This window comes from Dermacentor silvarum, chromosome 1 (assembly GCF_013339745.2).
Source record: "Dermacentor silvarum isolate Dsil-2018 chromosome 1, BIME_Dsil_1.4, whole genome shotgun sequence".
In the NCBI taxonomy this organism is placed as follows: Eukaryota; Metazoa; Arthropoda; class Arachnida; order Ixodida; family Ixodidae; genus Dermacentor; species Dermacentor silvarum.
In genome coordinates, this window is record NC_051154.1 from 395,083,866 (window position 1) to 395,111,725 (window position 27,860).

Genomic DNA, 27,860 nt, shown 5'->3' on the forward strand with positions numbered 1-27,860 from the left:
TCGGAGCTGCTGTTTCAAACTACTCCAGTCGGTGAGGTCGATCTCGTGGTTGAAAAACCAAGTCTTCGCTACGCCAGTGAGATAGAAGGAGACATGGCGTAGCTTCGTCACCTCGTCCCAGTGGTCAGCAGAACTCACCCGGTCGTAGTTGTCAAGCCAATCCTCCACATCTTCACCACGAAAGCCAGCAAACAGATGGGGGTCGCGCTGGGGCCCACTGACGATCCAAGATGGAGAGGCTGCGGCAGGTGGAGCCGAGATTGTAGATGTAGAAGTGCCAGAGTGCTCGTCCTGCGGCATGTTGGCGGACAGCTGGCACAAACGGCCACCTGAGCGAAGCTCCAGGAGGTAGAGCGGGCGAGCAGAGGACGGGGGACCGAGGAGCAACCTCCACCACCTGCTACGTAGCGTTAACACGACATTTAATGCGCCGCGAAGACGTGGCGAACCGATCACACTCAAGGCACAGATCAGTCTCAAGATGAGTCCCCACAAGCGGTGAAGACGAAGAAACCGATATGATGATGAACATGTGCAGCCAACGAAGAAGCGACTGAGAAATGCCCACAATATTTTTATTTTTCTCACATTTTACAGAAATATCTAATCAGCGCGTTATTTCATGCCGCGTGCAATATTGTATGCCGTGAATCGCTCTCATGAACGACGCCTCCTTTCCGCGCATTAAGAAGCTTAAATCGTTTATTACAAACGTGAGCGAATTTACACGCATTAACAGTAAAGCAGAGTGGCGCAGTAGGTCGATTCTGCTTCCGGCCACCGAGCGTGACGGACGTATGATGACGGGCTCCGTAGGAGCGGCTTCAGCGGCCCAGAGCGGCCGCGGTAACAGGAATTTTGCTGCTGACGGATATCAAGTTGTTTTGCCGAGTTTGCCAACAGGGCGTTTTGTTGTGAACACCGTTTTTTTACATTGTGATATCAGGGCCCGCCCATACCGGGTGGAAGATTTCCGCGATGCGCTTGCCCCGTTATCGCTCCTGCCGGAAGTGGTGGCCCTCGGGGCCTACCGTATGAGCCATGTTTGGGCCGTGACCTTCAGGGACGACGAAGCGGTGAAGAAGATCGTCAGCGTTGGTGAGCTGCAGGTCAAAAAGGGCCGATGCCTCGTCATTGACTCCGCCAACCAGGATGTGCGCTTGAAAGTGCATTGGCTGCTGCACACCGTTCCCGACGAGGACGTGCGTCTTGCCTTTGCGCCGTTCGGAAAGGTCACGGACGTCGCCCGCGAGCGGTGGCGTGTTCATGGCGTGGCGGATAAGAACTCGACTACAAGACTGGTTACGCTGAAGTTGAAGCCGGGCGTAACGCTGGTCGACCTTCCACATCAGGTGAGCGTCTCCGGCGAGCTGGCTCTCGTGGTTGTGCCGGGCAGGGCCCCACTCTGCCTGCGCTGCCGCGGAACGGGCCATATTCGTCGCGACTGCCGCATACCGCGGTGTGGTGCGTGCCGACGCTTCGGTCACGAAGAGAGTCAGTGCGAGCGGACGTACGCTAGCGTGACCGGACCCGTGAGCAACGACGACAACTCCGCCCTACTCATGGATGAGGCGGACATGGAAGACACATCGTCCACGGCTAAGGAAGCAGCTGGCGAGGCGGCAAAGACGGAGGCACGACTCGAGAAACAGGGGCAACACGTCGATGAGGCCGTCGCCACTCATCAAGAGAAGGCAGAGGACAGTGTAGCTGTGACGAACGCTGAGGTAAAGAGCCTACCTGAACCGGGAGCGACCTCCACCCCCCCCTGATCCTGAGGGCATGGACACCCATACCGGGCTCGCTAACTTGCAGGCGGGGAAACGACCACACGACCAGGCCAATAGCCTGGCTACGCTACAAGACAGCAATGGCGGAGACGAGCCACCGCCGAAAACGCCAGGTATGAGGCGACCAACCCTGAAGCTGCGGCCGAACATTACGGACGATCCACGGCAGGCGGGTAAACCGCCTCCGTAATTTTGCACTGTCTACAGCTTAGGCGGGTAGGGGGGTTGGTGAGTGCAATGGCCGTCATCCTGAGCACTATCCTTTTTAGATACGTGTCAGGAACGGGGGCTCAAGTTGCATTTGAGTGTTTCTTAGAGAGGTCGAGTTGTGTTTGCTTTTGTGGCTCTCGACGCGGTTATCGGCGCATCATTATGAACACGCGTCCTTGGGTAACTGATGGGCACTCTTCTGCCGTTTAGTCATGGCGGCCAATATTGAAGGAACGCTACGTGTAGCCACTTTAAATGTACGAGGGCTCAGCGCAAGAAGGCGACAATGTCAGCTAAGTCGTCTACTCTTAGATAATGACTTGCATCTTGTGGGAATCCAAGAGACCAAAATAGAGAGCCAAGAGCTAACCGACAGAATGGTGGCCAATTTTCGTACTCACTTTGATGTGTGTGTTTCTCACGCTGTTGGTGGATCAGGTGGTTGCGCTATATTCATTCGAAGAAACTTTGGCATTTGTGTGCAGTCAGTGTTTTCGTGTGAAACTGGGCGCCTTTCAGTGGCTGATTTTTGTTTTTGCGATAAGGATTTCCGTGTCATTTGTGTCTACGCACCGAATATCGAAACAGACCGGCGATCCTTCTTTGAGCGTCTTGAAACGTACGTAAACTGTCAGAAGGTGGTAATACTGCTGGGCGATTTTAACTGTGTGTGCACTGCTGACGATCGCGCAAAATGTTCACACGTTCGCGACAAGAGTGCTGAATTGCTAAATGCGGTGGTGCACGATTATGACTTGGAAGATGTCGGCAGTGTCTTCGCCAGCGGTACTCACCCGCAGTTTACCCACTTCCAGCGTGATAGCCACGCTCGGCTAGATAGATTATATGTGTCAGCCGAATTGGTGCCTTTGTGTAGTGAATATGATGTGCAACCCATTGCTTATAGCGATCACTGCTTAGTAAGTGCCACCTTTGGGAAAAGACAGATCAAACACACCTTTAATTGGGACCTCTGGAAATTGAACGTGCAGTTGTTGGGTGACGATGGTTTCGTTGATGCTGTTGCGAAGGAACTAGAAAGCCTGAGTTCAGTCCAACTAGAAAGCTTCGCCATTAAATGGGAAGAATTTAAACAGAAAGTTAAAACTATGGCTATTGAAAGAAGCAGTGTACTTCGGCATAACCTGAAACAGGCAGAAACAAACCTTCGCCACCAACTGCAATTTTTCATCAGCATGGAAAGTGTCCAGCCTGGTGTGTATACTAAGGAAATTAAGGAAGTGAAAGCCGAACTCGAAAGGATAGACTCTGAGAAATACAAAGCCGCCGTTGTGCGATCAAGGTCTGAGAAGCTGTGGGCGGGAGAAGCGCCAACAAAACGAGCTCTCTCAGACGAGAAAAGGTACGCATGTCGGAAGGAAATCCGCCAGCTAGCTAAAGGCAATGACATCACGTCCGACAAAAACGACATCAAACAAGGGATCGTCGATCACTTCAAAGCCTACTTAGGTCAACCACGCGAACCTAAAGATGGCTACCAGACGGAATTCCTTTCACTGATGCCAAAGCTCGATGAAGAAGTTAAGGCACGGCTAGAACATCCCATTACCCTGAGTGAGATAGAGTGCGCAATAGACGAGTTGGCCCCCGGTAAAGCACCTGGGCCTGATGGCTTAGGGGCTACTTTCTATAAAACTTTTAAGTCTGCGCTGGTTAATGTCCTCCAACTAGTGATTAGCGAAGCGTACGACCGAAAAAGATTGTCCTTGTCTTTCACAACATCGCATATCGTACTAATCCCGAAGAGTGATGATGAAAAGAAACGCTTGTTGCCTGGCTCATATCGCCCGATAACTCTAGCCAACGTTGACTATAAAATATTCACGAAAGTATTAGCAAAACGACTGCAAAGTGTCATCAAAACATTGGTAGGGCCGCACCAGACTTGTGGCATTAAAGGCCGCAGTATTACCACAAATGTACACGTGGCTCGAAGTGTGCTAGAGTGTTGCGATGCGATTGGCGATTACGTCGCGATGATGCAGATCGATTTGGCAAAAGCCTTCGACCTCGTCTCGCACAAGGCTCTGCTAGGCATACTTGAACATACAAATGTTGGCAGTGTGATAACGGAAGGTGTCACGGTGGCTTACAAAGACTGCTCAACGCGAATTATTGTTAATGGGGAGCTCACCGATAGCTTTCGTGTGCTCTCGTCGGTGCGTCAAGGATGCCCGCTTTCGCCCCTTCTTTTTGCTGCTTATCTCGAGCCACTCTGTTTGGCCATTAAAAACAACGAACGCATAGCAGGCTATCGACTACAGGCGGCACGTGTTAAAATATTGGCGTATGCAGACGACATCGCTATTTTCTGCAAAGATAAAGCGAGCATTAAAGAGGCAACTGCTATAGTCGAAAAGTTTTGCGATTCAACTGGAGCCCAGATAAACTGGGATAAAAGTTATGGCTTCTGGCATGGGAGTTGGGAAGACACGCCGGGGACCTTTTCTCGATTGAATTGGTCAAGGTTACCTACACAGTACCTGGGGGTACCTCTCGGAAACTACCGTGAGCCCGAACCGTACTGGCTCGACCAAGTTTCGAGAGCAAAGGAAAAGGCTGACGGTTGGAGAGGCAAGCAATTGTCAATGTTTTCTAGAGCCACCGTTTGCAACCTTTTTTTAGTTTCCAAGATATGGTATGTTATGAATGTGTTGTGTGCTGCGCGGGTAAGCGTACAAAAAATTCACCGCATTTTCGCCACTTTCATTTGGGCCTCTACCTGGGAGAGGACGAGTCGAACAAATTTGTTTTTCCCGGTCAAGAAAGGCGGGCTTGGTCTGGTTCACTTGTTTTTGCGACAAATTGTGTCACGCTTTGTGTTTCTGCGGGATCAAAATGATCTCTTTCTTCGAACGCTAATTCAAGTACGGCTGAGTAGACTTCTCCCGGGATTTGTTGTTTCGTCGGCTCAGAACATGCCGGGAACCGTGACTGGGTACCTGCGTGAAGTGGTGCTGGCGTATAGGATGTTGAATGTGCGTTTTTCGCAGCAGTATCTGTCCACTGTTACAAAAAACAAATTGTACAGAGATCTCGTGGACACGATGCTACCTGTACCTTTGTACCGTTCGCCACACCGTGGAGGCCCCGGACAGGACGTTTTAAAGAGAGTCAAGAAAATGCCAGTACGGCCATCGACTAAGTCTTTCTTTTTCAAATTACATACAAACACACTTCCCGTTAAGACCTGGCTTCAGAGCAAGGGTATTTTCATCCCCTGGACAACTGACTGCTTTTTATGTAAAAAACCTGAAACAATAGAACATGTTTTCCTAGATTGCTGGGACCCGATCTTTCACTGGGACGTCCTGCAGAGAACGCTGAAGAAACAGTTACCTCTGGACCCGTATGGAATACGCTTCTTGCCAGTAGATTCCTCAGAGGAAGTACCGTATGACCTCATTATGGTCCTGGGCCTCCACGCGATGTGGAAAACTCGCATGCAATTTGAACATGCAGACATCGTTGTGATACCGGTGCGAGAACACTTCATTGAGAGTGTTGTTTACGTGAGAGACGCGTACAAAGTACTGCCTGATCCACCACAATGGATGTCTGTACTCGATGAACTGGTGTCAATGAAAAGATTTTAGTACTGTGCTAGCCAAAGTGTGGTTGGCACGTTTTATCATATTGTAAACCTTGATTTTGTGTGTCGAAGACGGCAATAAAGAAAAAAAAAGAGTGGTGCAGTAGAAGCATGATGGGCCCATAACCCAGAGGTCCGTGGATCAAAACCACGCTCTGCTAGATATATTTTTATTTTTCTCACACTTTACAGAAATATCTAATCAGCGCGTTATTTCATATCCGCGTGCAATATTGTATGCCATGAATCGCTCTCATGCACGACGCCTTCTTTCCGCGCTTTAAGAAGCTTAAATCGTTTATTACCAATGTGAGCGAATTTACACGCATTAACAGTAAAGCAGAGTGGCGCAGTGGAAGCGTGCTGGGCCCATAACACAGAGGTCCGTGGATCGAAACCACGCTCTGGTACATATATTTTTATTTTTCTCACACTTTACAGAAATACCTAATCAGCGCGTTATTTCATGTCCGCGTGCAATATTGTATGCCGTGAATCGCTCTCATGCACGACGCCTCCTTTCCGCGCTTTAAGAAGCTTAAATCGTTTATTACAAATGTGAGCGAATTTACACGCATTAACAGTAAAGCAGAGTGGCGCAGTGGAAGTGTGCTGGGCCCATAACCCAGAGGTCCGTGGATCGAAACCACGCTCTGCTACATATATTTTTATTTTTCTCACACTTTACAGAAATATCTAATCAGCGCGTTATTTCATGTCCGCGTGCAATATTGTATGCCGTGAATCGCTCTCATGCGCGACGCCTCCTTTCCGCGCTTTAAGAAGCTTAAATCGTTTATTACAAATTTGAGCGAATTTACACGCATTAACAGTAAAGCAGAGTGGCGCAGTGGAAGCGTGCTGGGCCCATAACCCAGAGGTCCGTGGATCGAAACCACGCTCTGCTACATATATTTTTATTTTTCTCACACTTTACAGAAATATCTAATCAGCGCGTTATTTCATGCCGCGTGCAATATTGTATGCCGTGAATCGCTCTCATGCAAGACGCCTCCTTTCCGCGCTGTAAGAAGCTTAAATCGTTTATTACAAATGTAAGCAAATTTATGTGCAGCCGTAACAGTAAAGCAGAGTGGCGCATGGATTCCACTTCCGGCCGTCGAAGCGAACGGACGTGCTATGACGGGCTCCGCAGGAGCGGCTACAGCGGCTACTTCCAGCCGCGGAAACAGGAATTTTTCACAGGAAGGAGACTACGAGATGATTTTGCCGAATTTGCCAACAGGTCGTTTTGTTATTAATACAGTTTTTCTTCACGGGGACGTTCAAGCGCGACCTTACCGAGTAGAGGACTTTCGCGACGCGCTGGCTGGGTTAACGCTGCTCCCTGAGGTTATCGCCTTAGGGGCGTATCGAATGAGCCATGTGTGGGCCGTAACTTTCAAGAGTGCTGAAGCCGTCAAGAAGATACTCGCTGCAAGTGAACTGAAGGTCAAAGGCCGACGCTGCGTCGTCATTGATCCTGGAAATCAAGATGTAAGAATGAAAGTTCACTGGCTACTACACAACATTCCAGACGACGACGTGCGCGTGGCTTTCCTGCCTTATGGAAAAGTGACGGAAATCAGCAGAGAACGGTGGCGTGTTCACGGAATTGCTGACAAGGGGTCCACCACCCGGTTGGTGTCCCTGCGACTCAAAGCCGGCGTCAAGCTTGAAGACCTACCACACCAGGTGAACGTCGCAGGCGAACAAGCTTTGGTTGTCGTATCGGGTCGTGCACCAATGTGCCTTCGCTGTCATACGACGGGGCACATCAGCCGTGACTGCAGAGTTCCAAAATGCAGCGCATGCCGAAGATTCGGACATGAAGAAGGACAATGCCCTAAGACATACGCCAGCGTCACAGGGCCTTCGAGTGCTGAGGAACCATCCGAGCTCCTCATGGACGAAACCGACGCCGAGGAAGCTGCCAAGCCTTCAGGTGACGCCGCAACCGGAAAAATGGTAACATTGTGAGCCAGCAAATCTAAGCTGGAGGAAAGGCGTGAACCACCAGCGGGCGAGCTTGAATACCAAGGTCCGGCAGTCGTAAAAGCTGCCACATCGAAAGACACCTGTCAGCCTACCAGCGAGGATACAAAGGTGGCGGAAAACCAAGAGACTTGTATGGAAGTCGTCGAAAGCGCCAGTGGACAGCCCATCAAGCGGCCATTAGAGGAAAGCGTCGAGGAAAAGGCGGACAAAAGAGGTGAAGGGACAGAACCACCGTTCAAGGAAATGACCACAAGGCGGACCTCAATGAAACCACGGCCGAATATTTCGGCCGAGCGACGGTCGGCGGACAAACCGCCGCCTTGACGCTGAGTCTCCGCATGGGACTGTGTGGCTGGTCTTCGGGGGAGTTTTCGGGGACTATGGTCGGACTGAGTGCAAGTGTTGTGAAGCCTTGCGGATTGAAGAGGCCCGTGGCGTACATTGCACCACATAAGAGGAGTGACTGCAAGGTCTGCTGTAAGTCTTCCACAATGCTTACTGCTTCACATTGTAAACGGGTAATCCCATGCGATCAACCTGCACCTTATTAAATATGGCGTTAAAATCAGGAACAGAACTACGCATAGCGACAATAAATGTGAGAGGTCTGGCGTCTCGGAGACGTCAGTACCAGCTTAGCCGCCTGATGTTAGAAAATGAACTGGACGTCATAGCAGTTCAGGAGACAAAGATAGAAACGCAAGAACAGAGCGATCGCATGGTGTTACCCTTCCGAAATCGATACAATGTATGCATAAGCCATGCAGTGGGCTTGTCGGCAGGTTGTGCTCTTTTTCTTCGAAATTCTATCGGGATCGTTGAAGATTCACTAAGTGTTTGTCAAAGTGGCCGATACATTGTTTGTGATTTTACCTTTGCCGGAAAAAATTGGAGGGTGATTAACACGTATGCACCAAACAGGGAACGTGACCGGAGATCGTTTTTTGAGGAAATGGAAAAGTACCTGCTTTGCGATAAACTAGTGGTATTACTTGGCGATTTCAATTGTGTTTGCGCACCAGAAGATAGAGCAAATAAACAACCCATCCGAGATAAAAGTGCAATATTATTAAGCGCCATAGTACAAGAACACAAATTAGATGACGTAGCTTCTTTGTTTTCAGATAATAACATTCCACAGTTCACACATTTTCAAGGAAATAGCCACGCGAGACTCGATAGAGCTTACATATCGACTGCTCTTGTGCCCTTGTGCATCAATTACACGGTGAATCATGTTTCTTTCAGTGACCACAGTTTAGTGTCTTTCTCGCTTGGTGCAGAAAAAAGAAAAAGTAGATTTAATTGGCAGCTCTGGAAACTTAATGACAATCTATTGGATGATAAACCTTTCGTGGACTACGTGAAGGAAAACCTGAATGAGTTACTAGAAGAAGAGCACCAGTGTATTATTGGTAGATGGGAGCTTTTCAAAGAAAAGATAAAGATTAAAGCAATAGAACGAGCTTCTGAACTTAAGCACGTCAAACTAAAACAAGAAAAAGAACTGCAAGCCCAATTGGACTTCTTGATAAGCCAAGAAAGCGTTGACCCCGGCCTGCGCAGCAAAGAAATTCGAGATACCAAGCGACAGCTTGAGCTTATCGACATCGAAAATTATAGAGGTGCAGTAATACGGGCCCGTACGGAGCGTTTGTGGATGGGCGAAACACCCACCAAACGCGCCCTTAGCGACGAAAAAAGATACGCGACAAAAAACGAAATCACAGAAATAAAGTACCGAGGCGTAGCAACAGATAAGAAAAGTGAAATAGAAAATGCTTTTGTAGAACACTTTCGGAATTTGTTTGGCCAAAAGAAAGAAATTAATGAGGGTTTTGAAAATGCTTTTCTACCGCTAATGCCACAACTGGATGAGGACGCAACATCATTTCTAGAAGCATCAATTACAATAAAGGAAATCGAAAAGGCAATCGATGATCTAAGCCCCGGAAAGTCTCCCGGTCCCGATGGACTGGGTTCACCTTTTTACAAGAAATTCAAAAGTAGCATGGCTGAAGTACTGCATGCAGTGATACGAGAGGCATATGACGTCGGAAAACTTCCGCTTTCTTTCCGGCAGTCACATATCATTCTGATTCCAAAAACAGACGACCGGCTTAAGCAACTCTTGGTTGGTTCTTACCGCCCAATTACCCTCGCTAACGTAGATTACAAGGTATTTATGAAGGTATTGGCAAGAAGATTACAGGGCTTTATTAAAGATATAGTCGGACCACACCAGACATGTGGAATTAAAGGTAGAAGCATAACGACGAACATTCATGTAGCAAGAAATATTTTAGAGTGTTGTGATGTATTCGCCAACCACGTTGCCATGCTGCAAATAGATCTGGAAAAGGCTTTTGACCTTGTCACACATGAAATATTGTTTTCTATTTTAAAATATGTTAATGTGGGAAAAATAATACTGGAAGGTGTTAAAATGTCGTACACCGAATGCACTGCTTCAGTTATAGTAAATAAACAAGTAAGCGAAAGCATTCAGATCGTCTCTTCAGTGAAACAAGGGTGCCCTTTGTCGTCACTACTTTTTTGCATTTACTTAGAGCCCTTTTGTTTAAAGATTATTAAAAATGAGCACATAAAAGGATTTCGCCTCATGGCATGCGAGGTCAAAGTATTGTCTTACGCCGATGATATAGCTGTCTTCTGTACTGATAGAGAAAGTGTAACAAAAGTTATAAGAGATGCCACGGTTTTCTGTCAGTATACCGGGAGTAGAATAAACTGGGATAAATGTCAGGGGTTTTGGCACGGCGACTGGGATAGCACACCGGTCACGTACGCCAACATCCAATGGGCAACTACTCCAAGCAAATACCTAGGCGTACCACTCCAACATTACAAGGACACACAAGAATACTGGAAAGAGGAGACAGACAAAGCTCGCGAAAAAACAAAAGAAAATGGGGTGGACGGGATTTATCGATTTTTTCCCGAGCCACAGTGTGCAACATTTTCATTATTGCTCGGGTATGGTATGTCTTGCAAGCACTACACATGTCCCGTTTAGGTATTCAACGACTGCATTGAGTGTTAGCAGTCTTTGTGTGGAATTCACCATGGGAAAGGGTAAGCCGCACCAACCTGTTTCTTCCAGTGCGGTCCGGAGGACTGGGCTTGATTCATTTGTTTGTGAGACAAATTGTCTCTAGGTTCATTTTTTTTCGCGATCAAACGAACATATTTTTGAGGACCGTTTTGCAAGTAAGACTAGCAAACGCTTTGCCAGATGTTATTGTGTCGTCACGTGCCATTATGCAACCCAGCATTCGTGGATACATGCACGAAATTGTTGCCGCCTTCCAATTGTTAAAAGTCAGATTTTCAATGGAATATCTGAGCGATGTTAAAAGAAAACGTCTGTACAAAGACCTAATCGATGTGATGATGCCCGTGCCTTTGTATCGAACGTTGTACAAGCCAGGACCTGGCAGCAATGTCTTAAAAAGGGTTAAAAGAATGGCCATCCGGTCGTCGATCAAAACTTTTTTTTTCATGCTACATAGCGGCACACTTTCTACAAAACCGTGGTTGCAAGAAAAAGGCATATTCGTGCCGTGGTCGGTAAATTGTATAATATGCAAAAGGCCCCAAACGATCGAGCACATGTTTCTCGATTGTGGTGATGCTGTCTTTCTATGGGACATTCTCCAAAGAACTTTAAAAAAGGAACTGCCGCTCACACCTTATGGTATTCGATTTCTCCCGGTCGACAGCGAAAGTGTGCCCTATGATATGTTAATGATTCTAGTAATGCACAGTGTATGGAAAACCAGAATGTCAGTGCGCAATGAGGATGTAAACCCAAGGTCAGCCAGAGACAACTTCAACTAAAGCATTGCGTATTTACGAGTGTATACAAGCAGCAGGATGAAAAACCTGATTGGTATGTTTTTCTGGGCGAACTCTTGGCCCTAAAGCGTTTTTAGCCCACATATGCTAACAATAGACAAGTTAGCATTTTAACATGATGTTATATTATTGTTTTCCCTGTATTGTGCCAAGCAGGCAATAAAGAAAAAAAAAGCAGAGTGGCGCAGTGGAAGCATGATGGGCCCATAACCCAGAGGTCCGTGGATCGAAACCACGCTCTGCTACATATATTTTTATTTTTCTCACACTTTACAGAAATATCTAATCAGCGCGTTATTTCATGCCGCGTGCAATATTGTATGCCGTGAATCGCTCTCATGCACGACGCCTCCTTTCCGCGCTTTAAGAAGCTTAAATCGTTTATTACAAATGTGAGCGAATTTACACGCATTAGCAGTAAAGCAGAGTGGCGCAGTCATTCTGCTTCCGGCCACCGAGCGTGACGGTTCGTGGGATCATGGCCTCTTCAAGGGCAGCGACAGCGGCTACTTTTGGCCGCGGAACCAGGTACAGCAACGACGAAGAAACGGAATACCAGTTTATTTTGCCTCAACTGCCAAAAGAACGAATAGTGAATAACACCGTGTTTCTACATGGTGATGTACGAGCGAGGCCTTACAAGGTCGAAGATTTTAGGGATGCCCTAACGCCTACGAGCCTGCTGCCGGAAATTGTGTGCCTCGGGGCCTACCAAGTTAATAATGTGTGGGCGGTGACCCTCAGTGACGCAGCTGCAACGAAGCGCCTGCTGGCCTTGAAAGAACTTCAGGTGAAGGGGCGGCGATGTGTGATCGTCGACCCTCAGGATCAGCAGGTGAAGCTCAGACTTCACTGGCTGCTGCACGGTGTGGCCGAGGAAGACGGCCGGACTGCATTCGCGGCCTTCGGCAAGGTATAAGAGGTGAGTCGAGAGAAGTGGCGTGTCCAAGGTGTCGCAGACAAATGTTCCACCACGAGGACTGTTCTTCTCAAGCTGAAGAGCGGCATGAAAGTGGAAGATATCCCTCACCAGATACGTGTTGCCGGAGAGTTGGCCTTGGTGGTGGTACCCGGTCGGCCGATGCAGTGCCTCCGCTGCCAAGGCACTGGGCACGTGCGGCGGGAGTGTAAAGTGCCACGCGGCTCCCGGTGCCGACGTTACGGGCACACTGACAGCGAATGCGTCAAGACCTACGCTACCGCGACTGGCCCAGCCGCGAGTCAAGAGGCAGCAGAACTCGTCATGGATGTGGTCGAGACCGAAGACGCTGCTAAGGAAGCCGGAGACCTTGGGTACCCAGCGACAGGTGCTGGGTCGGTACCGGAGGGCGTTGACGTCAAGGGAAAGGGAACTACGGAGCAAGTGACTGCGCCGGCACGGGTCGACGCGGAAGCTGTCCATGCAAAAGAAGGCGCAAGTGAAGACGAAGGAGACGACGACGATGGAGCGATGCAACAGGGCGAGGCCGCTATCGACGGTGACCGGGCTGCTAGTCTCGGAGCCACCTTCAAGCGTCCCCGTGATGAGGCCGAGGACAAGCTCCAGTGATGGGCCGCCGGCGAAATCACCTCTTGGGAGGCGCTCGAGCTTCAAACCAAAGCCGAACGTTCCGTCCGACAGAAAGCCTGGGGACCAAGCCCAGCAGACAAACAACGACGAGAAACCGGGCGGTCCCGGAGACGGCTAGCCGACGGCTGGTCGTGAGGGGTAAGCACCATGCTCCGGGCCTACCTCATTCTCTAGTTCATCATGGCTCCTAATCCGTCACTCAGTATTGGAACTCTAAACGTTAGAGGGCTGGCGGCTAGGCGTAGGCAGAGTCAAGTCTTACGGTTGGCCACTGACCAAGACATAGACGTTCTAGCTGTCCAGGAGACCAAGGTAGACGGGGAGGAGGAGACCGGGAGCATGGTGAGGCGTTTCACGACCAGATATTATGCGGTGGTGAGCCACGCGGTAGGGACGTCAGCGGGATGCGTCCTGTTTATTAAGAAGTTACCCGACCTTGTGGTTGAAAGTGTATTTTCATGTCAGACGGGAAGAATGGTCGTTTGCGACTTTGTTTGTGGTGGAGTCGAATTCAGAGTTATGTGCATATATGCGCCAAATGTTGTAGAAGAGCGTGCTGTATTTTTTTCGAATCTTTTTCAGTACATTAGCCGTGATAAGTGCATGATTTTGTTGGGGGATTTCAACTGTGTTTTGAGGGCTCGGGATCGATCCAATAATGCCGGTATTCGAGATAAAAGCAGTCACATACTTTCCAAGTTGATTAGTGATAGTGAACTAGACGATGTATGTGACTGTCTGGAGGGGGAGCGGGAGGTGATGTATACACGATTTCAAGGCAGTAGTCATGCGCGGTTAGACCGCTTGTACATGTCACAAGACATGATTCCAATGTGTCACAGTTATTCTGTCGCACCTGTGTCGTTCTCAGATCACTGCTTGGTGAAGTGTCACATCGGTATGAAGAAGAAGGAATCATCTTTTAACTGGGAACTATGGAATATGAATGCCTTACTACTAAAAGACGAACCATTTGTAGAGGCAATACATGAGGCCGTTATGGAAGTATGCGATGAAAGTACTGAAACCATAGCAGAGAAATGGGAATGGTTCAAAGAAAAGGTAAAAATGAAAGCAATAGAAAGGTCGAGCTGCTTAAAGTTTGAGAGGGAAATGAAAGAACGAGACTTACGAAAGATACTTAATTAGCTGATAGCGCTGGAGTGCGAAGAGCCAGGGGCGTATAAGCAAGATATGCGAACCATCAAGGAAAAAATCGAACAGTTGGACAAAGAACGCTATCAAGGTGCGATTGTGCGAGCAAGAGCAAACGCATTAGTAGCGGGAGAGACGCCCACCAAAAGGGCACTAGGACTTGAAAAAGCTCATGGTCGACGTAATCATGTCGATAAGATCTCGTGGAATGGCACACTCGTCGAAGATAATAAGAGCATAGGCCGAGCGTTTTTAGAGTATTACCAGTCACTGTTTGCATATCAAGAAGCTAATGTAGATGAGTTCAAAAGGGTCTTTCTCAGTCGCATGCCGCGATTGAGTGACGACACGAAGGACCGATTAGAAGGGACTATAAGAGAACACGAAGTCGTAAAAGCAATAAATGATTTGAACAATGGCAAATCACCTGGACCTGACGGTCTGAGCGCTTGTTTTTATAAAGCCTTCAAGAAAGAACTTTCGCCCCTGCTAACAGGCCTGTTTAACGACGCGTATGTGAACAAAGCTTTGCCGCCTTCTTTTGGTAAAGCGCATACCATCTTGATACCTAAAAGTGACAAAGCGGAGAAACTTAGGCCCGTGACATCTTATATGCCGATATCTTTAACCAATGTCGACTATAAGATTTTCATGAAGGTTTTGGCAGCCAGACTTCAAAGCGTCATCAAAGAAATCGTCGCAGACCACCAAACGTGTGGGATCAAAGGGACGTCAATTTTTTCGAATATTCACACGATGCGGTGCGTGCTCGAGTGCTGTGACCTCACTTACGATGGCGTCGCAGTGCTCCAGCTTGACCTAGAGCATGGGTTCTCAAAGTGGGTTCCGCTGAACCTACGGGTTCCGCAGGCCCCTGCTCGGGGTTCCGCGAGCCACTGATAAATTTTCCCTGGTCCCGCTCTCGACAAGTGTCTGAAACGGCGAACATGATGTGCGCTTGATCCAAAGAACCTCCATTACTCATGCCCGAATTACGGTGCCCGAGTGTCAAAAAGCACATCACAGTGCGTAACAGCAACGCGCGAACTGCGCAATAAATACGCAAGCAGCTTGTAGCCACCCAACCTCTGAGAACGGGCAATCGCGCCTAAGCTTTCGCACTTGAATCTCGGAGGCCGTAACTTACCACCATGCGCCTTTCTCCTATTTGTAGATAGGGTAGGTGCCGATAGCGTGCGCACTCACCTATACGTTGGAGGAAAAATTAAAAAAACCACGCGGAGCACCGCAAATGCGCGCCGCAGAAGAGCAAGAACGGCGTAGCGTCCAACCGAAACGAAGCGGCGCAGTCCGCATCGCCGTGGTCCTCAGCTTGCACCGTGGTCCGCAGCGGCAATCGTACGCCGCACGTGACTGACAGCAACGCCGAAGCGCTTCGTGCCTAATTGTGCCTTTAAAGCCTCTATTCTTGCGTTTATCGCCACGCGTAACACCGCGTTCGCGGCTAGTCGCGTGCCTCCGTAAGTGCGTAGTCGCTATCTCTGATCGCGTCGATAACCACCGCAGTTTCGTCCGCAGCGGTTGCGGCAAATAGTTTCATTTTCACTCGATGCGCGCGTCGGTTGCGTGCCTTCACTAAAGTCCCTAAAAAAAACTAGCCTTCAAAACTGCGTAGTCGCCTCACATGGCAGCGTCGATAGCGACCACAGTTTCGTCCGCACTTCTTGCAGCGAAAGGTAGCTTCGTTTTGACTTGGTGCGTCTGTCAGCCGCCTGCCTTCTGAACCGCAAGGTCGCCGTCCATGATCGCGTCGATAGCGGCCGCGGCATAGAGAAAGGAATTCAAATTTCCTTCTCTATGGCCGCGGTTTCGTCTACAGCGGTTGCGGCAAGCAGTAGTTTCGCTTTTACTCAGTGCAAAGCTGTCGAAGATAAAAAGCACCGGCTACATCGCGATGGACGGACAATTTGTTGGCGAGCAGCTGAGTGGCGAAAAAATAATCGGGATGTGCGCCCGTTGGTGCAAAGCGCGTCTCAGATGAAAACGCGCGCCGCGAAGGATGTCGCGAGGCCTTCGCCGCTGCTAGCGCTAATCAGTCATGCGATGAAGAGAATTTCAGCTTCCGCACTGGTCTTGTGCTAAATAGAAACAAGATTTGACGATTCATTGAGTAAATAAAAGCGTGTTGACGTAGTGCAGCATTTGTTTGTTGTCTTGATACCCTCGATAATTCGGTTAAATCGGGAGGGGGGGGGGGGGTTCCTTGGCACTTTATGGAGCTTAGCAGGGTTCCCTGGGATGAACGTACCTGAGAACCCCTGACCTAGAGAAAGCTTTTGACTGTGTGTCTCATGATATTTTGTTTGCCATTCTGGATCACGTTAATGTAGGTGCCATCATCACTGAGGGAGTGGCATTGGCGTATCAGAACTGCACAACACGTTTAATTGTGAATAAATCATTGGGGGCCCCCATTAACGTCATGCGTTCTGTGCGTCAAGGCTGCCCCCTCAGTCCTCTTTTGTTTGCAGTTTACATTGAAACGATGTGTTTGGCGATAACTGAGAACGATCAAATACGCGGTTATAGCTTGGCAGCCGCAGAAGTCAAGCTCCTGGCATATGCAGATGATATCACCGTGTGTTGTACAAACAGAGAAAGCGTAACGGAAACAATACGCGTGGTGAAACAGTTTTGTGATGTAACGGGCAGTAAAGTGAACTGGGGTAAGTCCCTCGGTTTGTGGCACGGAGAGTGGTCCTCGGCCCCGGACAACTTTGCGAATGTGAGCTGGGTGAAAACCCCTACCAAGTATCTCGGTGTTCCCTTGGATAGCTACAAACAGAGCGAGGAATACTGGACGAACCAAATAAAAGAAACAAAAGAAAAAGCAGTCAGGTGGAAAGGCATCAACCTGTCCATTTTCGCAAGGGCAACTGTATGTAATTTGTTTTTCATTACAAAGTTGTGGTACGTCATGCAGACGTTGTTTTGTTCACGTGTAAATGTGCAAAGATTGCACAGAGTGTTCGCCGTTTTTATCTGGGACTCTAACTGGGAAAGATGTAGCCGAACAAATCTGTTCAGGCGGGTGAAGGAAGGTGGCCTGGGCTTGGCGCATCTTTTTGTACGACAGCTTGTCAATAGATTTTTGTTTTTTCGAGATGTGCGTGATCCTTTTCTGCGTACGGTATTACAGCTCAGATTAAGAGCTGCGCTGCCGGCGCTCATTGTTAGTACCAATAGTATGCCAGGAACGATTCGCGGCTATCTTAAAGAGGTAGTCGACAGTGTGCGCTTTCTTTCTGTGCGTTTTTCTTTCGATTATTTATCTGCCGTGAAAAGAAAGACATTATATAAAGATGTATGCGATATTATTTTTCCAGTGCCATTGTACAGAGCGATATACAGTGGAGGACCAGGACAGGATGTCCTTAAACGGGTGAAAAGAATGGAGGTGCCTACTGGGGCAAAAACATTCTTTTTTAGGCTACACACAGGAACACTGTCAGTGAAGACGTTCATGGAAGAACGCGGCTTCCTTGTACCATGGGGCCCACACTGCTTGATTTGCAAGCAACCTGAAACTGTAGATCACGTGTTTTTGCATTGCTGGGAAGGGGTGTACTTCTGGGACGTCCTAAAACGGACAATCAAGAAGGAGTTTCTGTTGAATCCGCATGGGATCAGGTACTTACCGATTGAGAATGAGGACGGGGTTCCATACGACCTAATTATGCTCAATGGCCTCCACTGTTTATGGCGGGCACGAATGGCAGGGTACCATTGCGACCCAGATGCTAGGCCTGCTCGTATTTATTTTCGAGAAAGTATGTCTCGTTTCATTGAAATTAAGAAAATGCAAGATATTGTACCTGATTGGCTGTCGAGGATAGAACCTCTGACAGCTTTAAAATAATTTTAGTTTGACAACGCCAGTCCATGTTGGGCTGATGGCTTTCATGTTTTTCAGTATGTTCTGTAGGTGTTCTTTTTGTGATGTCTGTTTCTATACTGTGTGCATTGTACATTGTCAAAGACCGGCAATAAATAAAAAAAAGCAGAGTGGCGCAGTGGAAGCGTGCTGGGCCCATAACCCAGAGGTCCGTGGATCGAAACCACGCTCTGCTACATACATTTTTATTTTTCTCACATTTTACAGAAATATCTAATCAGCGCGTTATTTCATGCCGCGTGCAATATTGTATGCCGTGAATCGCTCTCATGCACGACGCCTCCTTTCCGCGCTTTAAGAAGCTTAAATCGTTTATTACAAATGTGAGCGAATTTACACGCATTAGCAGTAACGCAGAGTGGCGCAGTGGAAGCGTGCTGGGCCCATAACCCAGAGGTCCGTGGATCGAAACCACGCTCTGCTACATATATTTTTATTTTTCTCACATTTTACAGAAATATCTAATCAGCGCGTTATTTCATGCCGCGTGCAATATTGTATGCCGTGAATCGCTCTCATGCACGACGCCTCCTTTCCGCGCTTTAAGAAGCTTAAATCGTTTATTACAAATTTGAGCGAATTTACACGCTATAACAGTAAAGCAGAGTGGCGCAGTGGAAGCGTGCTGGGCCCATAACCCAGAGGTCCGTGGATCGAAACCACGCTCTGCTACATATATTTTTATTTTTCTCACACTTTACAGAAATATCTAATCAGCGCGTTATTTCATGCCGCGTGCAATATTGTATGCCGTGAATCGCTCTAATGCACGACGCCTCCTTTCCGCGCTTTAAGAAGCTTAAATCGTTTATTACAAATGTGAGCTAATTTACACGCATTAACAGTAAAGCAGAGTGGCGCAGGAGTCATTCCACTTCCGGCCACCGTTGTTTGCGGTCGTGGGTACCATGGGCTCCGAAGGAGCGGATTCAGCGGCGCATTCAAGCCGCGGAAACAGGTCTTTTGCTTCAGTCGACCAGGACTACCAAGTTATTCTGCCTCAACTTCCCTCAGGTCAGGTTGTGATGAATACCATCTTTCTTCATGCGGACTTGCGGATGCGGCCATACCGCGTAGAAGACTTTCGGGATGCCATGGAACAGCTTGGTGCGCTCCCTGACGTTATCGCTTTGGGGGCGTACCGGATGAACCACGTTTGGGCCGTGAATTTCAAGAACGCTGAAGCAACAAAGAAAATGTTGTCTACCGGAGAGATACAAGTCAAGAATCGCCGATGCCTTGTGCTTAACCCAAACGACCAAGGATTACGACTGAAGTTGCACTGGCTTCTTTATGGCGTCAGCGATGACGAAGTGCGTACGGCCTTGGCACCGTATGGAAAGGTTACAGAAGTCATGAAGGAAAAATGGCGTGTGCGCGGCATTACGGACAGAGCATCTACAACCCGCCAAGTCTCCATGAAACTCAAATCCGGCGTCACTATCGATGACCTACCTCACCAGTTGCGAGTAGGAAATGAACTCGCTCTGGTTGTTGTGCCAAACCGAGCACCATTATGCCTCCGTTGCAACACCACCGGTCACATCCGACGTGACTGTCGAGTGCCTCGATGTTCGAAGTGTAGGCGCTTCGGTCACACCGACGCGGAATGCGTGACCGCCTACGCAAGCATCACAGGAAAAGCATGTAAAGACGTGGAGACTGAGCTCATAATGGATGAGGCCGACGCCGAGGAAGCCGCTAGTGACATGCGAAATCAGACAGATTCGAAGGAAGCAAACGAGGCCTTCCCTACCGACGCGTGGAAGGGTGTTTTTCCTGACAACACCACACCCCTGAAAAGCGAAGTCTCTTTGACCTGGGAAACGCAGGAGAAGGACGAAGGCAAGGTAGTGGAAGCAGTGTTCGCTGTGGAAGCGCAAGCGGACGCGCAAGTCATGGAAGTTGAATCTGGGGCTTCTGCCAAGAGACCGCGCGACGAAGCAGGCAACGAAGTGGTCAAGCCAAGTGAAAGCAGCGGTGACGAACCGCCCACCAAAACAGTCATGAAGGCCGGCCCTCAAACGAGCAGACGACCGAGCTTCAAACCGAAGCCCACCGTCCCTCCTGACCGCAAAATGGAGGGAACTATGCCCTCGTAACGAGGGACAACGCATAACCCAGCGATTCGCCCAGTTACGATTTCCAAGCACCCACCATGTTTTCAAGGCACCTAGCAGCTCAACCACAGCGCTGTAGACCCGCGAACTGCTTGCTGGACGCGACGTTGCCCAGCGAAGCAACGATTCAACCGAATACCAGCGCTAAATATCGAGGTAATTTCCATGCGGTCCACCTGTTTTCGGTTTAACCATGGCACTTAACCTTACGAAGCCCCTTCGTCTAGGCACTTTAAACGTTCGTGGTTTGGCAAGCAGGAGACGCCAATACCAAGTAAGCCGGCTTTTCCAAGAAAATAATTTAGATATAGTGGCAGTGCAAGAAACAAAGGTGGAAGGCCAGGAACAGACGGATCGCATGGTGCAGCCATTTAGAGCGCAGTATAATGTGTGCGTGTGCCATGCGGTTGGAACTTCCGGAGGCTGCGCTCTCTTTATTCGTAACAGCGTTGGTATTGTAGAGGAACAAGTGACTATATGTGGAGCTGGCCGATTTGTTACACTTGATTTTTGTTTTGCCGCCTTTAAGTGGCGCATAGTGTGTGTGTATGCTCCAAACAATGAATGTGCACGTAGAGCGTTTTTTGAACAGCTAGAAGAATACCTGAAGTGCGAGCGATACGTAATTTTGATGGGAGATTTTAATTGTCTGTGCAGACCACAAGATCGCGCAAAAAAACAGCAACGTAAAGATACAAGCGCGCAGTTTTTAAATGTACTTGTAAACGATTATGATTTGGAAGATGTCGGTAGTCTTTTATCGACGGGGAAAACATCCGTTTATACACACTATCAAGGTGAAAGTCATGCGCGATTAGACCGAGCGTACGTTGCATTACAGCTTGTGCCCCTGTGTCAGAGTTACGAAATTAAACACGTATCATTTTCTGACCATAGTCTAGTAATGTTTAATTTAGGGGCAAAACGAAAAGAAACGAATTTTAACTGGGATCTTTGGAAATTTAATGCGAAACTGCTTGATGATGAATGCTTTGTGAATGATATAAAATAAATTATTTGTTCCTCAACGATAGCGCAGACCAATGACTGCATTGAAAGCTGGGAAATTCTCAAAACAAACGTTATAATGAAAGCGATAGAAAGGGCAACTGTATTGCGTCGCAAGGAAAAACAAGAAGAAAAAGAATTAACTAGCCAACTAGAATTTTTCATGCGTACAGAGTGTGAAAATGCTGGATCTTGCATGAAGCAGATAAAGGAAATAAAAAGTAAGCTCGAACTTATAGACAAAGAACGATATAAAGGAGCTATGGTACGAGCGCGGGCGGAACGATTGTGGAATGGGGAAACGCCCACTAAACGGGCGTTAAGTGACGAAAAGAGATACGCAACAAAAAAAGACATAGAAGCAATAATATATCAAAATGAGGAAACTTCCGAACCTACCACGATAGAACGAGCATTCGTAGCTCATTATCGCGAACTGCTTGGAAGCAAGAAAAAACTAGGAGAAGGATTTGAGCGAGACTTCCTTAATCTCATGCCACGTTTAGAAGAAGACATTAAAGCAAACCTTGAATTTCCAATTACATTACGAGAGATTGAAGATGCCATCGATGGACTAGGTGCAGGAAAAGCTCCCGGGCCAGATGGCTTAGGAGCGGCCTTCTACAAGGCTTTCAAACATCAGCTTAGCCAATTATTGCATAGTGTTTTCGAGGAAATGTATGCAACACAGCGAACGCCACCATCTTTCCGAACATCTCATATTGTGCTAATCCCTAAGTGCGAAGACCCGGTTAAACTGTTGTCAGTAAAATCATACAGGCCAATAAGCCTTACAAACTGCGACTACAAAATATTTACAAAAGTGCTAGCGAAAAGACTTCAAAGTGTCGTAACACAGCTAGTGGGTCCACATCAAACATGTGGCATCAAGGGCCGAACAATTTCCACAAATACGCATGTAGCTCGGTGTGTGCTTGAGTGCTGCGATGCCCTCTCCTGTCGGGTTGCATTGCTGCAACTGGACTTGGAGAAAGCGTTTAACAATGTATCCCATGAAGAACTCTTTTCATTATTAGAATACGTTAATGCAGGCGGAGTGATATTAAATGGAGTTAAAATGGCCTACTCAGAGTGCAGCACGCGGATCATTATAAACAAAAAGTTAAGTGAACCAATCCAACTTCTCTCCAGTGTTCGGCAAGGATGTGCAATCTCATCATTACTTTTTGATCTCTACTTGGAACCTTTCTGCTTGAGCCTAATTAATAGCCAAAAAGTTCGCGGTTTTATGCTTGAAGCGACAGAAGTCAAGGTACTCGCATACGCTGATGACATTGCTGTCTTTTGTCAGGACCAGGAAAGCATCAAAGAGGTGGTTAGGCTGACTGGTAACTATTGTAAGGAAGCCGAATGTAAGATTAATTGGGAGAAGACCATAGGGTTTTGGCATGGCGAGTGGAGCGAAAAACCTGAATTATTCGCTGGCGTACAATGGACAGCAATGCCAACAACGTACTTAGGTGCCCCTCTAGAATGTTATGACGATCCCGAACAATATTGGAAAGAAGAAACAGAGCGCGTGAAAGATAAGTTACTGGGATGGCAGGGTCGGAATCTGTAAATGTTTGCACGTGCGACTACTTGTAATCTTTTTTTAGTCGCCAAGTTATGGTATGTGATGCAAGTATTGTTCATGTCCCGGGCTAACCTACAAAAAATTCACAGAGTTTTTGCAGTGTTTATTTGGGGTGGGAGTTGGGAGAGAACTAGTCGCACTAACCTGTTTTTGTCTGTGAAGAAAGGTGCACTTGGTCTGTCGCACCTCTTTATCAGACAAATTGTGTCACGTTTTATATTTTTAAGGGATCAGTGTGACCCATTTTTGCGCACGGTTATACAAGTTCGCCTGCACACTACCGGAATTCATTGTTCGTACAAACAAGACCGCGTTACGCGGTATAAGAGGTTACTGGCACGAAGTTGTTGTTGCTTTTCGCATACTTAAGGCACGTTTTTCTTTTGAATATTTGAGTATAGTCAAAAGGAAAAACCTGTACAAAGATTTATTGGATGTTATGTTACCTGTTCCCTCGTACAGAAACATATACACTGGAGGTACTGGACAAGACGTCTTAAAACGAGTCAAAGGAATGCCGATAAAACCCCATGTAAAATCATTCTTCTTCAAGCTCCATACAAACACCTTACCGGTAAAAACGTGGCTACAAGACAAAGGAATCTTCCTACCGTGGACAGGCAACTGCATATTATGCAAAAAACCAGAAACTATGGAACATGTATTTATCGATTGCTGGGATCCAATATTTCATTGGGACATCCTTCAGCGAACTATTAAAAAGGAACTGCCGATTACGCCACATGGATCCAAGTTTTACCAGTTGAGAATGATGGAGACATTCCTTATGACATGATAATGGTTCTGAGCCTCCATAGTATATGGAAAACTAGAATGGCAGTAAGACATGCCGACGTTAACCCTCACACTGTAAGGTAAAATTTTATTGAACATGTAGTGTATATGAGAGAGATTTACCGTGCACAGCCACAGCCACCTGATTGGGTGGGACTGTTTGATGAGTTGATCGCTTTCAAAAAGTTTTGAAACCTTCTGTGTTGTTCCCTTCTGTATCATGTAAACAGGCAATAAAGAAAAAAAAAGCAGAGTGGCGCAGTGGAAGCACGATGGGCCCATAACCCAGAGGTCCGTGGATCGAAACCACGTTCTGCTACATATATTTTTATTTTTCTCACATTTTACAGAAATATCTAATCAGCGCGTTATTTCATGTCCGCGTGCAATATTGTATGCCGTGAATCGCTCTCATGCACGACGCCTCCTTTCCGCGCTTTAAGAAGCTTAAATCGTTTATTACAAATGTGAGCGAATTTACACGCATTAACACTAAAGCAGAGTGGCGCTCATTCTGCTTCCGGCCACCGAGCGTGACGGATCGTCGAATCATGGCCTCTTCAGGGGCAGCGACAGCGGTCACTTTTGGCCGCGGAAACAGGCGCAACGATGAAGATATCGAATATCCGTTTATTCTGCCTCAACTGCCCCAAGGACGATTGGCGATTAATACCGTGTTTTTGCACGGTGATGTGCGTGCGAGACCTTACAAGGTCGAAGATTTCAGGGACGCCCTGCTGCCGACAGGTTTGCTGCCTGAGGTGCTATGCATAGGGGCGTACCAGATTAACCACGTCTGGGCGGTGACCCTCAAGGATGCGACCGCCACAAAACGACTGTTGGCCCTCAAGGAACTACAAGTAAAGGGACGACGGTGCGTCATCGTTGACCCGCAGGACCAGCAGGTGAAGCTTCGGCTTCACTGGCTGCTGTACGGCGTCGCCGACGAGGACGTCCGCACGGCGTTCGCAGCTTTCGGCAAGGTCGAGGAAGTGAGCCGTGAGAGGTGGCGTGTCCAAGGCATGGGAGAAAAGACGTCAACCACAAGGACCATGCTGCTGAAGCTGAAAAGTGGAGTCAAGGTGGAGGACCTCCCTCACCAGGTCCGCGTCGGCGGTGAGTTGGCCATGGTGGTTGTTCCCGGTCGCCCCATGCAGTGCTTGCGCTGCCAAGGCACGGGACACGTCCGCCGGGAGTGCAAAGTCCCCCGCTGTTCACGGTGCAGACGATTCGGCCACGTCGACGCGGACAGTGTGAAATCCTACGCCGCCGTGACAGGCCCAGCTGCGAATGACGTTGCGGCAGAGCACGTCATGGACGTTGTGGAGGCGGAGGACGCTGCCAAAGGAGCTGGAGACCTGGTGCCGTCACTGACAGGCAATGGTACGCCGTACGAGGGTGCAGACGGCAAGTTGGCCGAGGCTGCTGAGAAGCCGAGTTTGCCGGAACAGCTCCCGACTGCAGAGGTCCAGGCGACCGGAGGCGTTGGTGAAGACGCGGCCGATGACGACGAAACAGCAATGCAGCAGGACAAGGCCGTCGTCGACGGCGACCGGACAACGACCCTTGGTGCCCCAGTCAAGCGCTCCCACGAGGAGACCAAGGACAGGGACGAGAGTGCAACCAACAGCAGTGAGGGACCGCCGACCAAGACGCCGCTGGGAAGGCGGATGGGCTTCAAGCCAAAACCGAACGTTCCTCCCGAGAGAACACCTGGTGACAAAGCACCGGTCACTAACGCCGCCGGGAAGACGGAGGGTCCCGGAGGCGACTAGCCGAGTGCTAGTCGTAAACGGTAAGCACCATGCTCCGGGCCTACATTTTCTCTAGTTCAATATGGCTCTGTTTCCGTCCCTTAGTATTGCCACATTAAACGTGAGAGGGTTGGCGGCTAGTCGTAGGCAAAGTCAGCTCCTACGGTTAGTCACTGACCATGACATAGACGTACTAGCCGTCCAGGAAACTAAGGTAGACGGGGAGGAGGAGACCGGGAGCATGGTGCGACGTTTCACGACTAGGTATTTTGCGGTGGTCAGTCATGCGATTGGCACGTCCGGGGGCTGCCTTCTTTTTGTAAAGAAGCTGCCAGGAAAAGAGATTCAAAGAGTATTTTCTTGTGAGTCTGGAAGGATTGCTTTTTGTGATGTTTTCACGAGTGATGTCGAGTTTCGCATCATATGCGTATACGCACCGAACTCTGTGGATGAGCGTGTCTTATTCTTTTCGAACCTTGAACAGTATGTCCGGTGTGATAAGCGCGTAATCCTGTTAGGAGACTTCAATTGTGTGCTGAGCGCTAAAGACAGAGTCAACAATGCCGGTATGCGTGACAAAAGTAGTGATGTGTTGTCCAATATAATAAGCGAAAATGAACTTGACGATGTCTTTGAGTGTCTCGAAGCTGGTCATGAAGTGACGTTTACGCGTTTTCAGGGTAGTAGCCATGCGCGATTGGATCGCATGTACATTTCGTTGGATGCTATCCCAAAATGCCATGGCTATTGCGTTGTACCTGTGTCGTTCTCGGACCACTGTCTGGTTAAATGTGAAGTCGGCATAGAGAAAAGGAGACATGCTTTCAATTGGGACCTCTGGAAAATGAATGCAATGCTACTAACCGATGAGCCATTTCTTGCCGCAGTACGCGATATGGTTAATAAAATACACGAAGCAACATCGGAAACAATAGCGGAAAAGTGGGAATGCTTTAAACAAAACGTTAAAATGAAAGCCTTGGACCGATCGAGCTGCCTAAAATATGAGAGGGAAGTGAAAGAAAAGGGTTTTAGAACACTACTCAGACAGCTTATTACGCTTGAGTGCAGACAGCCTGGGGCGTACAAAGACGACGTGCGAAACATCAAGCAAAAGCTTGAACAGTTTGATAAAGAGCGTTATCAAGGTGCCATTGTGCGAGCACGTGCCGATGCACTAGCGGCAGGGGAGACGCCCACAAAAAGGGCGCTTGGACTAGAAAAGGCGCACGGACGACGCAACAATGTTGATAAGATTTTAATGAACGGCAGTGGTTTTGAAGACAACGAAAGCATAGGCCGCGCTTTCACTGAGTACTACCAGTCACTCTTTGCATTCCAGGCTGCCAATTTAGATGGGTTTAAAGCTGCTTTTCTCCATCGTATGCCGCGATTGGATGATGACACCAAAGAAGGACTAGAAGGCAGAATAACCCAGAGGGAAGTCGAGAAAGCAATCGACGATTTGAACCTGGGCAAGTCACCCGGACCTGATGGTCTCAGCGCTGGGTGGTATAAGACATTTAAAAGCGAACTGGCTCCTTTGCTAGCAGCGGTATTTAATGACGCATATGAGCAGAAATCCTTGCCACCTTCCTTTGGAAAAGCGCACACTATACTAATACCTAAGACCGATCAAATAGATAAACTAAAGCACGTCACATCCTACAGGCCCATATCATTAACTAACATCGATTATAAAATATTTATGAAGGTTATAGCCACCAGACTCCAAAGTGTCATCAAGGAAATAGTCGCTGACCACCAAACTTGCGGCATCAAGGGGCGATCTATTTTTGCGAACATCCATAGGATGCGGTGTGTTCTCGAGTGCTGTGACGTCACCTATAGCGGCGTTGCAGTTCTTCAGCTCGACCTCGAGAAAGCGTTTGACTGTGTCGCGCATGCTATTTTGTTTGCAATCTTAGATCATGTTAATGTTGGTTCCATCATCACTGAGGGAGTGGCCTTGGCGTATCAGAACTGCACAACGCGGTTAATTGTTAATAAGTCACTGGGGGCCCCCATTAACATCATGCGTTCAGTGCGCCAAGGCTGCCCCCTCAGTCCGCTTCTGTTCGCTATATATATTGAAGCAATGTGTCTGGCAATCACTGAAAATGTCAGAATACGTGGTTTTAGGCTGGCAGCGGCCGAAGTTAAAGTACTCGCGTATGCAGACGACATCGCAGTGTGTTGCACAGACAAACCAAGTATAACCGAAGCAATAACTGTAGTGAAGCACTTCTGTGACGTCACGGGCAGCAGAGTAAATTGGGGCAAATCTCTTGGACTATGGCACGGGGAGTGGCCGTCTGCACCGGACCACTTCGCGAACGTGAACTGGATGAAAACTCCTGCACGGTATCTAGGTGTTCCCCTCGACAGCTACAACAGCAGCGAGGAATACTGGAGGAGTCAAACCAAAGAAATGAAAGATAAAGTAGACAGATGG

General features: G+C 48.2%; 1 protein-coding gene and 3 non-coding genes across 4 annotated transcripts; all 4 read left to right on the top strand.

The window, feature by feature from the left end:
* The first annotated feature begins 800 nt into the window (after positions 1–800).
* Positions 801–7,593, top strand: LOC125943872 (uncharacterized). Its single transcript, XM_049663421.1, has 2 exons — positions 801–1,010; positions 6,967–7,593. Exons 1-2 carry the CDS (start codon positions 801–803, stop codon positions 7,591–7,593), a joined length of 837 nt encoding a protein of 278 aa, XP_049519378.1.
* Trnam-cau (transfer RNA methionine (anticodon CAU)) lies at positions 6,450–6,521 on the top strand. Its single transcript has one exon. It is a non-coding gene; the product is annotated as a tRNA-Met (tRNA).
* Positions 7,594–18,235: 10,642 nt separating the features above from the next.
* Positions 18,236–18,307, top strand: Trnam-cau (transfer RNA methionine (anticodon CAU)). The gene has a single exon. It is a non-coding gene; the product is annotated as a tRNA-Met (tRNA).
* A 424-nt stretch (positions 18,308–18,731) lies between these two features.
* Positions 18,732–18,803, top strand: Trnam-cau (transfer RNA methionine (anticodon CAU)). The gene has a single exon. It is a non-coding gene; the product is annotated as a tRNA-Met (tRNA).
* Positions 18,804–27,860: the final 9,057 nt, after the last annotated feature.